General features: G+C 40.5%; 1 protein-coding gene across 2 annotated transcripts in view; it reads left to right on the top strand.

Moving 5' to 3' along the window:
• Positions 1–10,533, top strand: part of gbe1b (glucan (1,4-alpha-), branching enzyme 1b) — an 88,622-nt gene extending 78,089 nt beyond the window's left edge. For both annotated transcript variants that reach the window (XM_080772799.1, XM_080772800.1), the window contains one exon: positions 9,203–10,533. In XM_080772799.1, the coding sequence (XP_080628925.1) occupies positions 9,203–9,265 (63 nt within the window). In that variant the 3' untranslated portion in view covers positions 9,266–10,533. The remainder of the gene's footprint in view (positions 1–9,202) is intronic.
• The last annotated feature ends 3,568 nt before the right edge of the window (positions 10,534–14,101 follow it).

Raw genomic sequence — 14,101 nt, 5'->3', positions numbered from 1 at the left:
TACTTCTGTCACTGCTGAAATGTACAGTTTTCCTGTAACAGTATTCTCATGAAAGTGTCTTTCTGTGATTTTGGTCCATGTCATTGCTGCCAGGTAGAAACGTTGTTGATCCATATTTCACAGATGTACTGTACCGGTATATGTATATTTAGTAAATCCCTAGTGCCCCACCTACTGTACTTCAACGTACAAGACCGCAGTAGCGATGTGTTATTATGAGGCTATTTTCCCCATTTCCTGAAAAGTAACAGTGTAGGTTACATGCCGTATAGGGTTTCCACGCAACAGAGGAGATATTATGTTTCAAGTGTGAAAAGTGGGTTCGATATATTTTCGGCTAATTGTCCAGCCCCAATGACAGTGCTTGAAAGGTGGGAAGCTGTGCGGTGAGGGTGCATTAGTGACTCCTACAGGTTAGTCAGGGCACCTGTTCAGCAGGGAGAAGAACTACAGGGATAGCACAGAACGCCAAACTAGTTCAGCTTGAGACCCAAAAGTTACATTTTTAGATACATTTGGGTACGGTACATTATGAATTAACCATTAGCCCTGTCTCTGAAATAGTCAAAGTAGCCGATCTGTGTGACTTTTTTGGGAAAATCTTTTGAAATATATAAATATATTTGTTGTAGGAAAAATAAAGATATTTACTCATGACCGATACAAATGGGCCTGCGACCCTAAAATGGGTCCCAATCCATTGTTTGGAAACCACTGGGACAGCGCGTTCCTTTGAATATCAGAGGAGATAATGTGCTGTCTACACACTCCCACACGACCAATTGTAGGTGTTAGCAGTGTCAGGGGACTACAAGTGTGGAGATAATTGGGAATTACAACAAATTGTGAGAAAAGGGAGGAAACAAAGATTGGGGTTGTGGCTGCCAGCACTGGCTTTATGCCACTGAGACTCAGCTCAACCATTGTTCTATAATTTATTGACTTCCTCATTAATATGAGTAGCTTTTAATGTAGCCTCAAGAAAACGATCCAGTATGGGTACGTACAGTATATAAAAAACAAAGGCTAGCTGTGTGAAACTGGGGATGGTAGTGTCTGTGAATAACATTTTGCATGCATGTTTTGTGCTACTCAAGTTGGCCGTCGTCATGGAGTCATGAGACTGAGGTGCATCTGATATAGTGCACTTTCAGATTTCTCCAGCAAACAATGTGCATTATTCATAGTGTTAGAACTTACCTTTTCATCTCTATGACTCTTGAAACTTGCACAGCTTCACTGCGGGGAGAAAATATCAGGGCGAGTGCAACCACTGGGCTTCCATCATAGAGACTGCTGAAGGCTAATGGCATGAAATAGGTTGGTCCTTGAAAATGTAGAAAGAAACACTGATATGCATTTTAAGCACAGCGCTCCAGGACTTTTTTCATGTTTGCAACCCTATTTTCCTTGACATAGTTTTTTCCCTTCATGCCGAAAGCCCCAAAGGCAGTTGGATGTTTATGAATAAGGTCAAAAATGATTTGATGAAGATTTTTATGTTAATGAATCCAATTAATTTACAGATATTGATATCTGTAAACTGGTCTATTGGCAGTTTATGATGTATGATTTAGTGCCAGGATTGATAAAGTGTAAGTCGATGTGTTTATCTGAACCTTAGATGAACTTCACCTAGGGATCTTGAAGGGATGTGTAAATGCTGGCTGTAGTGGAGAGAGAATCTATCTCTCTGTAGAGTTGGATCAGAAACATACTTGGCAATGTTCTGCACTTCCATTAAGAGCATTATTTTCAGCATTATTTAAGATGCAGTTTGCCGTGGTTAAAAGCCTCTTCCCCTCCACGATATTAGCTCAGCTTTCATCAGTGAAGGAGTGAAATTTCACATTCTCTTACATCTTTTCTCACTCTTATTAATTCAAGCACCAACGATTTTCCCCTCCTCCCCGTCATCTCTCCCGGCCAAATTGTGAAGTTTAGTTAACAAGTCATCTGCTAATGTTGGCACTGTCAGGGATGTATGAGAAATTAACACTGGTGGAATTAAACTAAGTACATTTACTGTGCTTTAATACAATTTTGAGGGACATGTACTTGAGTACCGGTATTTCTATTTTTGTATATGTTGTATAAAATCACCGATGTGTGTGTCGTCCGCACGGAGAGTGGAAGAAGGAAGGCAGGACCGCAGGACAAAGGTTCTCCAGATCGCAGCGTTTATTTGGCAAAACATAAGAGATTCAGTAGTTACAAAGCCAGCATGTCAAAAGGTACATGCAGTTCGTCTGTTCCAACCAGCCTAGTAAGAGCCAAATGAAGACTCGTTCGAACAGCCCCCATTCACAAATCCTACAAGGTGCTATATACACAGATCTGACTCCTCCTCTACAGGAGATGAACTAGGCACTTCCTGACTCGTCGACCAATGGAATCTGGGCTAGTAGCTCATTCAGGTTTACAGAGGCGGGCCTCTTAGCAGAGACACTGTTCCTATTATATAGTTAAACTTTACCGTAATTCTAATCTTCGCAATAAGACAACAGATGATGATGACTTAACGATACAATGAACATAGTTAAACATAACCGGTACTAGATGAAACTGAACACTCTAATGAACTGAAATGGAACTGAACAGACTATATTAAGAAATGAATTAAAACGTTTAACCCAGTAACGAACACTATAATCTTATAGCACATTTTAAATCAGTACAAATTGCACTCACTATTAATAGTTATAGCGTCTCTCATTATTCTATACTGACAGAAAGTCATTCTTTGAATGTGGAACAGTTACTCAGTGTTAAGTCAGTGACCAAGAAATACCACCAGATGGTCACCGGAAGAATCTAGCTTCTTCACCCCAGGAGGGCAGGCTTCAAAAGAGTTGTGGTGCTAAGACCCGTTTGTTTCCTGTGCTTATGGAGAGTGCAAAGTCAGGCTGTATTTTTGCACACCACAGCTGTGTGGGGGTGTGCAAAATAGGTGGCAATTCAAGCCTTGTTATATTTTCAACTTCCAAAGTTGGTGCAAACTTATTTTATTTTTAAAGAGTAAAATAATGTACTGTAGCCTACATCTGCCAGTGATGGCAATTGAAAACTTCTCCAGAGAACTGTTACTCTTTTACATTTGATCAATTTCTGAGTTCCATAGTCTAAGAATATGGAAGGTAAGATCAGCAATAATGATTACAGACAGTATTTGAAACTGAGACCTGAAATGCACTGTAACACAGCAGTATTGTTAAACATGGAGTTCTTATTTGGCTGTTATATTGGAATATAATAACTAGAAAAATATATTCTGGGTGTTACTTAATAGCCCCAAGTTGACTTTGTACCATCCATGCTTGTGGTGAATTCTTCACATCTCTGGGGAGCGTTTTTACCATGTTACGGGCTGGAGACAGACACGGTAATGTCTACATTAATCTAATTTAACATTTGTGGAGTTGGTCACCTGACCAAAAGCGGTTAACAAAACTGGTCGACATGTTCTGTTGCCCCAACACGGGCAGAAACAAGGCCTTTTAACCAGGCTACTTACACACACTACAACTCGCTTACAATTCGCAAACCTGGCAACACTGTTCCGTGTTCTCATAGGCCCTCCAGGCCCGCCCCCACAGCTACTTTTCAGTCTCACAATCGGCCATCTTGCTTTTTACTTCGATGCGCGAGTGGACATTTAATGCAAATACATTAATTATAGCTCCAGCAAGCAAACACAAACACCTCAACTCCATCTCATTGTGAATAAGAATTCCGAGGGGAAAAATAATTTTTGGAACGCCACTTTCACCCAGTATGAAGCTAAATGTGGAAGCCGTGTGTGTCACACCAACACTGGTGACCCAGAGAATCCTGTGCCGATTCTCAGGCATCTGGCCTGAGGCACTGCCTGCGAGTTGGCTCTGCGTGCGCTTTTTCCAACTCTCACTGATTTATCCAGCTCACACGTCAATCACAGTCAGCAGCTCTCAGCCTGCACACACACGCACGTCTGTCTTGCGCACACGCGCACACACACACACATACACACACACACACACACACACACACAGAGACACAGAATAGGCATGCAGGCTAAGGCGAGTGGCAATTTAATGCAAATAAATTATTTATAGGTCCAGCAAGCAAATCATGATGGTCTGTAGGTCACAATCACATTCCGATTTGAGGGGTTGTGTTTTGTATGACATTTTGGCCAGTAGTTTTATATCTATCTCAGCTTTTGCCTGATAGCACACATGCTAACAGTGCTGACCACAACGTTAGCAGCATTTGATGACAGCTTGCCATAGCAACGTACAGTGTGCGCAGACCTAACGTGAGCTTCTGGGACAGAAACTTGCGTTTTCATGACAGCAGCAGCTGCTGCACCCTGTGATAGATACTGTGCTAAAGATGCTAAAGCAACACAAAACAACATCCACACGCAAAACAAACCAGGGACCAGGGTTGCCACATATCGTGGATGTGAGAGTGAAACAAGCAACCAGGTCTATAAAAATGTTAATAGGCCAGTTCAAAGTAGGTAAATCAGAAATGGTCCGGAAATTAGTCTTAAAATAATCAATTATAGTGTTGACTGTCACACTTTGTTGTCTAATGTTGTTTCAGAGCAGTGGAACTCAAACATTTCCATGTCAAGGACTACCAATAGATAAACAAGTCCAAAGTAGCTTATAATGATCAGACTTGGCAACACTGTCTCTAGGTTGAACGTTCGACTTTACAAGCTCACACATATGAAATATGTTTTTTTGAATCTTCAAACTGAGACATATTTGATGATAATACTGTTAGCACAGTCATCATACTCCAAGAGCATACAAATGGAACCAAATGGACCCTGATTTTCCCAGAGAGCAAATGGTATCAAATGGGGGTCTGTGGCCTAATGCATTTCAAACTGGGGCTTCTTGCTATTATATTCTCTGCATATCTTATCAACTTGGGGTGAATATTTCACCACAATACTTTACTGAATATTTCACAAGAATATAACACAAGAGTCAAATGTACGGTCAAATGTAATCACAATATAGGCTACAGATGTACATATTTATGACACAGTAAAATGTCGAAAATTAGTGCTATCCCCCCCCCCCACACACACACACACACACGACAGGCAAGGCTGTTGTTTGCATCGTTAGCAGGCAGCAGCTACCTTGCCACTGCTCTCTGTGACTGTAGTTGTTTCACCATGTTTGCGTATTTATGAGAAATAAAAAACACTTTCTGTTATTGCAACGACACTGGGATGAGCCCGGCGAAGCCGGGCGAAATTCTAGTACTCATACACTTGCTCTCTGTATCCTCTGCCAGCACTGTCGGGTTCAAATAAGCTAGCAAAACTAGAGCTTTGATCCGTCCTATTTTCATCCTAGGAGTGATATGTCTACTGGTATTATTTTTAATAGGCAAGAACTTTGCCGTTTACATTTTACTAATGAGCTATGCTAGATGTCCCTATTCTCTTTATCATCATATACAACACAACACAGATACAGTAATTACTGTTTATTCAAACAAATGCTTCTGAGACTAAAAACTTACCTTTAGTACATTTTTGAGATTTTGTTGTAGGCTGAGCGCTCCTTTATCCGCGTCATATTCTCCGCCATGTTTTATTACATAATTGAAATGATGGAGGTGTGACCAATGTCATTTTGCTATAATGGCTGGGTAATCTGCGCTCTCCGCCATGGTGCTTTGCGTAAAACGGCCCTGAATTAGTCATGGGTGTGTTTAGGGCGTCACCTCCATCAACCCAATCAGCGTGGCGGGTGCCATTCCCTTTAAAAGTTAGCTGACACCCGGTACGTTATGCGCAAATTAAGCGTTGCTTAATAGCGTACGAGTGGTATAGCCTACTTGAGACCAGGGTGCAGGCCAGGGGTCTCCACAGCCAAATCCCTACAGTCTATTTTTTTCATTTCTTTTCCACACACAATGGTGTACAAATAATGACTCATGTTGAGCCATTTTATTTCCGCACGCAGGCACCATAGACTTTTGTCGCATTTGGGTTAAATCATAACATTATTCCTATTGCACTGCTGTCTCCTTTGTGCCTCAAAAGAACAGATCTACAAGCTGTCGACAGCCATGATGTGCATGATAGCTTGTAGGCCGATGTCTGCTTTTTGTGGTTCTGTATCGTTTGACTGAATAACAATAGAATCGGGTACGATACATGAATGAAAGCAAACTTCCTAAGGAATATGGAGAATTTTACATTTTAAAAAATGGATGAAAAATCACAGAATTATGGCCGTTTTATGAAAGACAAGACGGGCGCTGTGAAGAGCGTCACACATCCCGACAATTAAGGAGGAAAGATATTGCACGTATGCACTGTTGCACACATCCTCTTTATTTGTTTCTATGGAAAAACATCTGTATCGTTTGCAACAGTCAGTCACTCATATATATGATACAGTCTGCTTCTAGCGAAAATGTAATTCAGCAGCAGTAACATTAGCGTTTTCTCTCAGTCAGTTGATTCTTAATATGAGTGAAGTGGCCGGGGTGACACACAGACGTTTTATTTTTCAAACACAGTTTTTATATGAGGCGATCTAAAATCCCCCTATGGGGATTATAATGCAAATAAAAAGTACACGAACCTGTGGATTTGCGCCCTCTACCGATATTGACGTCAGACTTCGGTGCTCTATTCCACTTGTTTAATCAGTATCCTGACTGTGATCTCTATCCTGATTGGATAAAATTGTTATCCCAGTTTCAGTTTTGGTTTCTGAAAATGCATTTTCTGTTTAATAAAAAGCTGGAGAGACATACTCCTGTTACTGAACAAACACTCTATAGCAATGAGTACTATCACAAGAGCTTTTAAACACTTATTTTAACCAAAGAAAATCACTTACACTACCTTTAATGTCAACAAAGTCCACACTCACACCAGAGGAAGTTAAAATAAAAACACGTGCAAACCCAGATTTGGCTCAAACAAGGGATTAAATTAATTTTGCTCCTATGACAGCCATTAAGACATGTGTTGATGTGAATCCCTTGACTGGGGTCAAAGAGCACCTACGGACAGGCTGCCGGTAAGGTTTGTTCAAGGTTGTAGGTGTGAGAGCCCTGAAATGTCCTAGATCGTTTGTGACTCCATTTTCATGATGGTGACTAGTAAAATGTTAATTATATTGTTATGGGATTGCACTGCTAACATTTGGGACTCTGTGCTGCCCTATATTTGTAGATTGATTTAGAATTTGTCACTATTGTTATCCATTTGGTGGAAATAAAAGCTGTTGACATATTCCAGGTAGCTTTTGTCTAAACAGGTGCAATGATTCATTTCGGCCCTCTGTCTCTCCGCAGTGCTGCTGCGTGCATGGAGACTGTCCCACTGTGACTGTTTAATTAGTCACCAATGTCTGTGTCAGTGTTTGAGCGGCAAGATGCTCCCCTCCCTCGGTACCAAACAGTAGTTTCTCTTTAGTAGTCAGAGAAACACATCCACGCTTGGGTCTGGAAAAGTACGGAATTTTAAAATGGAAACTGTGTAGGAAAGGAACCCACACGTAACAACTGATGCAGAGGGTTGGCTTGAGGAGTTCAGGGGGTGATTGAATTGTTTACAGCTGTGCTCTCTTTTCAGTGTTATGTTTTCTATTGGGAAATGCAATAACATTTGTGTCTGGTTGACTTGTGCTTTGACATGAATCTTAAAGCGATTTACGATATACATAGTGGATCCCCTGCCTCTGAACTACACTCTGGACTGTGAATAAAAATAGGATTGATCAAAGACATGATTAGATGCTCTACTTTGAACTACTTTCCTCCAGAGGAATTATTTGTACTGTGTTGATGTTTGCAGAGAAGATTTCCTTTACTATGTTGAATATTTGTTTTCTTTCATGACATTTCCACCATGTTTTTCTCCTTTCAGCGTAACTTCTGAAGTTATCAGTAGGCAGGGCAGTGAGCGCTATCTTCTCATTCCTTACATTTCTAACATAGCCAGGATGTGAAAATGAAGTGCCAAAGTATGTGTGACTCATTCATTGATCTGTGCTGACTTTACTACACCATTATTTCCTCCTTGAGGGAAGTGGAGTTGCTGAAGCCTACATGGGTGATTCACACATCTTTTTATATTGATCGTGAATATATTGTTTTGTCTATACACAGTGGTTTAGTTGTTTAACTCCTGTGCCGTCTAGTCATGTCACTGCCGAAAGGTTTGGGACCATTTCTACTATACTGTTGTATATTTAGAATCTTCTTCCATGAAATTACTCCTCTAAAGAGCTGATTTCCTGTTGCAGTCTAATTTGAATATGTTAGATATCCAATACTTCTCCTTCTCTCTTCTCTACATCCTGCTCTTTGTTCACCTGTGAAACGTATTATATCTTGATTGTGAGAAATGAACATCCCACATCATCAAGGGACCAACGGTACACCCACACTTTCAACCTGCCATCCCCATTTAGGTCATTATGTCACATTTTCTAAAACATTTATTTTCAGAAAATGTCAAAACTCATCAGTACTAACTAATCAGTAATAACAGGCGTAACAAGTGCTTAAAAATAATAAGAATCTGAGAATGACTGTCTTTAACACAATTAACCACTTGAACGCCAGTGTCCATATTCTGGGGGGAACATCTAGCAGATCTACAGGGGTCATCCCTATGTTCCCCAGGTTCTATGTTCCCCACTTATTTTAGGGTTAGCGTTATAGGTTTTTGGTTTAAGGACTTCAGTGTTTTGTACTATACAATTGTAAGTATTAGTACAGAACAAATTTTTCTTTGTTGAAGAGTCTGAGCAATTATGTTTTATTTTATTTTATGCCAGTGTTATTTTTTAGTTGGCTAAGACTAGATAGTTTAAGTAGCCTAGGCAGGCCTAAAGTTCAATGGATTGTTCAAAGACTAAGCTTAAATCAGAATTTGCTACTAAAAGAACCACTAAGAGTTTCTAAAATACTTTTAGTCTTACTAGAATTACTAAAATTACTAGGTTAGGTTTCTGGTTTAGGTTTATTCTAAGTGGGGAACAAAACCTTTTTTGCATCGTGGGGAATATAGAACCTGGGGAACATACGCTCCCGATCTACAGGCTCACTTGCGACACACTGTGAGCAAAGTTTTGCAAAGTTTCTCAAAGTATATATTTGTATATTTGTATGCATTTACTTACTCTCGTCTACACTGTTGCTTTCTTCTCTGTCTTTCCCCCAGGTCTACCTCCCCTGCAGAACAGCTATTGTTCTGGCCAACGAGGAGATGGATTACTGTTATTAGAGAGTGTTTGCCCCCGCAGACACTGGGATCAAGAATGGTTTACAACCTCAAACCGAGTGTTCAAGAAATTTGCCGCCTACTGCATGTCAACCACGTACACACTGCACAAAAGCACTTATTCTGATTTGTTTCATTTATTTTAGTTTTTAGAATTTGTTTTCTGCATGAGTTACAAAAACACCATAGGCGACCTTACAGTAAATGCTGTGTCAGCTCTAGTTGTCAAAATTCAACCTTGTTTTAATAACAGATCCAGGTCATTTCTGTACGTCCATTTAGGAAGAGTCCAACCTACCCAGTGGCTAGATGCTATTACTGTGCTCCAAATCCTGCTGAGTCCGTCCACCGTAAACCAGAGTCCTCTTACAGGCTCTGTTGAATTGGCACATAACCTGAAGCGCTTGATATAAAACTTTGCACTTGCTTCCACTGATTCATGGATTTGGTTGTGTTGTATTTAAAATGCTAATGTCATGGCACTTAACACATGTTTTGTTTTATTTCTTAGATGGAAAAAGATGTGTATGTATTGAATGCACTGCATTGGAAAAGAATAAGACATTTCTGGGTATTTAACACTTGTACTCCATTAGTGTTAATGCAAACTGTGGGGTATTGTAAGAATAAGGATATTATAATTTGCACAAAGTAATGAGCTGCTTTGAATTATATTTCACTGTGGGTAGCTACATTAAAACAGTTGTAATGTTTAGATTTATGCAGCTACAGGGAACATTTAAGTAGTCGTTTAAAGCCTACTTATTAAGCCAGCAATTTGCTGCTAAAGCAATTTGATCAAATCACCTCATTTACATACCGATAGGTGATGGTGTGCTTCACTGGTTATGATTTGGTCTCTTTTTTTGGTCTTTGTTCCCTTTTGCAAAAAGGTAATGTAGTGTTCGTGTGTCACATCTCACTAGCTTTCACGGATGAAATAATTTTGACGGTTTGAGTTCAGTGTAATCCTATTCACAGAGAATGATGCTTGGAGGACTTTGGAAGTGCTGTTCTATCTGGAAGAAGATTTATTTGAGTAATAAGGCCATGGAGGATTTAAAATAGAATACTATCTAAGAATGTCTGCTATGGTAGGTCACTTTGTATCCTGTCTTACAACTGCTTTAACCCCCCCCCCCCCCCCCAACGCAGTTGCAATAGAAGTGTCATTATGTGATCTTTCATATGGGCTTTGTGCTTTCATCCTTTTCAGGTTATTGCAAACTGTGGCATTAATGTTGGAGAAAAATAAATCTGTTCTAATGTTTTCTTCTGAAAGTTACTCCTCCAGATAAGATGTCGGCTGTGCATTGAACTTGTCTTGTTACTGGACAAATTTAAGTATTTGGTGCTCATCAGAGCAACATTACACTGTGTGAGAGAGAGAGAGAGAGAGAGAGACAAGTCCATATAAAATCTAATGTCTTGATTTACTGCCATGGATGCTGTAATACTGTGGCCTAAACCCACTGTGTTGCTGCAAGTTCTGAGCAATTTACACCAGTGTAATGTAGCATATGGCACGATTTGATCCGCTATCACTGCTGCAAAAGAAAAGGCATTTATATTCAGGACCATTCTCCGGTGTTTAAACAAAGGTATCTTGGAGCACATCACTTCTTTTTGTATAATACAAACATTCAAAATGTGCCTTTTGCCACCTGAAAAGAATAGAGAGGAACAATTTGCATACATTTCAAGTGAGTGTTAGAGCCCAGTTGTGAGCCTGAAGTGGAGTGTTTAATCAGCGCTCTTGTCTGACCCAGTGTCACTGTAATTTTTCTTCTGCCAAAATAAATTGTCTGTATTTATTCTTAAAAGTCAAATTGATGTCTGACTGATGCACAGTAACTGCCGTGTGATGTAATTTTTATTGTAGTACAGTCACCAGCGGCGCTGTTCCAACCCACTGTTATGGAAATGTGAGGGTTTTGAGTGTCCTTGAAAACAGGTATGCATAGATCGTTTTTCTACTTATCCTGCCAAGTACCAAGTGTTAAAACTGTTATGTTGACGCGAGTTCCTACTAATTTAGAAATGCAATCTCTTAGAAATAAAATCTGCATTGGTGTGGTTTACATTAAAAAATGTTTTGTCCCGAACCGATCCTTTGGTTTGGGCTTCAAATCTTCAGTGTACTTTAACTCTAACCAAATGGAATTAGAAATGGAAAAATTAACCACTTAAACACTATATTTAATTGACCAGACGCCTCCACTGACACATGCCTCCTCTATTTGAGTGACCACATCAAACACGAGGTGGATGCTGGCAAATACTGCGGCATGGACCTCCAAAAGGCTTTTGACACCGTAACCATACTGGTTAACCGTTTCAGTTAATAGGAAGCACCTGTACGTCATAAGGATTCGAACCGAGAGGTGCTATGGACGTCTGTGTACGTCCTAGCGCACCCTCAAAGATACGGGGCGAGATAGGAATATTCCGAATTTTTCTTATTATTATTTTTGGCATTTCGCTTTTCTCTTGCCGTATGCTAACGCTCTGTGCAATTATTAGCTTGTCATTGACTCCCATGTTAGCGCGGCGGAAAGAATGACTCGTATCTCCTAATCCAGGGAGCTCTCCGTGGTGATGAATGGATCGATATGCTGGCGCTTCATTTCTGCTCCTCATCCGTCTCTCCCGCAAAATATGAACGCTTTTTGGATCATATATCGTATAAATTAAAATGATCGGGGATGTGAGGTCACTTTGTAAAGTCAACTTTTTTAGGAAAGTGTTTCCGGTTCATGGCTTTCAGAGTAAAAGCGATCAGACAACTCCGGCACCCCAGAGCTCCTATTTTGAAGCACTTCCGGCACTAAATGTGTTTAACAAGCTAAAAGCAACAGATGGTGGAGGTGAATGGAACACTGCCCCGGTGCCCCCCCTCCCAGTGAGCTGTGGCGTTCCACAAGGGAGCATACTAGGGCCTTTACTGTTCCTAGTAGGCTATATGTAAACGACATGACATCAGCTTGTGACTGCAACTTGTTCCTGTTGGCAAATGACTCAGCACTGCTGGTCTCGGACAGGAACAAACTGCAGGTTGAAAAGGCCCTCAGCTCCGAACTCGGAAGAATCTGCACCTGGCTCGCTGATAACAAACTATCTTTACCACCTGAATCCATTCTCTTTGGATCAAATCATAATCTCAGCAAGGCAGATGGCTTCTTGGTTAGAGTGGGTGACAATATTATTACACGAAAAGATGAAATTACCTACCTTGGTTCCATCCTGGAGGCAAATCTTCTGATAAAATGGTCACCAACGTAATAAAAAAAAAGGCAACCAAAGAACAAGGATTCCTATACAGGATCTCCTCACTGGTCGACAAAAACCTAACAGAAGCCCTCGTACAAGGTTTCTTTGACTATGCATGCACCTCGTTGTACCACAGCACCTCAAAGGCCCTTAAAACAAGGCTCCAGAATAGACTTCCCAAAACAAACTGGTCAGGCTACTACTTGCCCACTTTGACAGGCTGGAATGGCTTAGGGTTGATGACAGAGTATGGCTATTTTCTGCAAGATTTGGCATAGAGGCGGAGAATGAGGGGTCTTAGTACAATTAACTACAGATCCCTGGGGGACTTCTGTCAATGAAGTATATAAGGTTGGATAACACAACACTACACTCATACTATATGATTGTGTGAGCCCTGTATTGTATTGTATTGTCTTTTATTTCAGTGTCCCTATAGAATAATTATGACTCACAGTATACCAGTCTATAGAAACAGACAGATTGGACGCCTTCAGCAGTTTTGCAGAATATTTCATTTCTACCCTAGCTGCTTGTGATATTTGTGCTTTTTCTGTCAGAATTTGGGTATGCCATGCACGACGTGGTGCTTTTCCAACCCACTGTCATTGGTGACCCTTGAGAGGCTGTATATGGAGCCATCTCAGCATTTGTACCCCAGAATTCCATCTGGCTGTGATGACATTGCTTCATGTTGCTGCTCCTTTTTCAATAAACCCAAGGACCCGGACTGACCTATGTGTACACTGTACAGTACATGTCCAGATGGACAGCATATCGTCTACATATCTTGAAATCACACATTTAAAGGAGAATTCCATGCTAGAAGGCTTTCTTTATTTGTAGTTGTTACGTCCCCAACAAAGAGGTCCAGGTGTTATTTTGTGCAAAACCTCCTTATTGGCTATTTCCCCTACCATAAGCCCTAAATGAATTGTATTGAATTGAATGGGAATTGAATGGGGCTATGGGGTGTTGTGATAATTCGCTTATTTCCATCACTCAAAACTATTTTTTTGTATATATCCCCTTCATAATTAAATAATATCCCAAGCGGCACACTTTACTACTTATTTCGATGGAAATAAGCGAATTAGCACAACACCCCATAGCCCCATTCAATTCAATGCAATTCATTGAGGGCTTATGGTAGGGGAAATAGCCAATAAGGAGCTTTTGCACATAAACACCTGGACCTCTTTGGTAGGGACGTAACAACTACAAAGAAAGGTAAGAAAGCCTTCTAGCATGGAATTCTACTTTAAGGTTTAGGATTCACACCTTGTGTAATTTGTGATATGACACTTCTGAGCACATGGGTGACAGTTACGGCAAAGACTGTGCTCATGAGATGCAAGGACTCCCAGTCCCAGTTGCATGTCTCTCCTCTCTTTGCCCTTGGTTTTCTGTCTCTGCACTCACCTAGAATTTAGAAATAAAGCATAAAAATGCAGCATATTAATAATTTAACAGCACTGAAACAGCACAAGCTGTTAAGAAGAACAAATAAGAATTTAACAATATGAGTTTAAAAGCTCGTCAGTGGTGTCTGAAGGCAATGCTGCTCCT

The sequence above is a fragment of the Protomyctophum bolini genome (assembly GCF_963924005.1).
Source record: "Protomyctophum bolini genome assembly, chromosome: 9".
Taxonomy (NCBI): Eukaryota; Metazoa; Chordata; class Actinopteri; order Myctophiformes; family Myctophidae; genus Protomyctophum; species Protomyctophum bolini.
The sequence above is the reverse complement of the archived record's forward strand: the minus strand, read 5'-3'. Positions and strand labels throughout refer to the sequence as shown.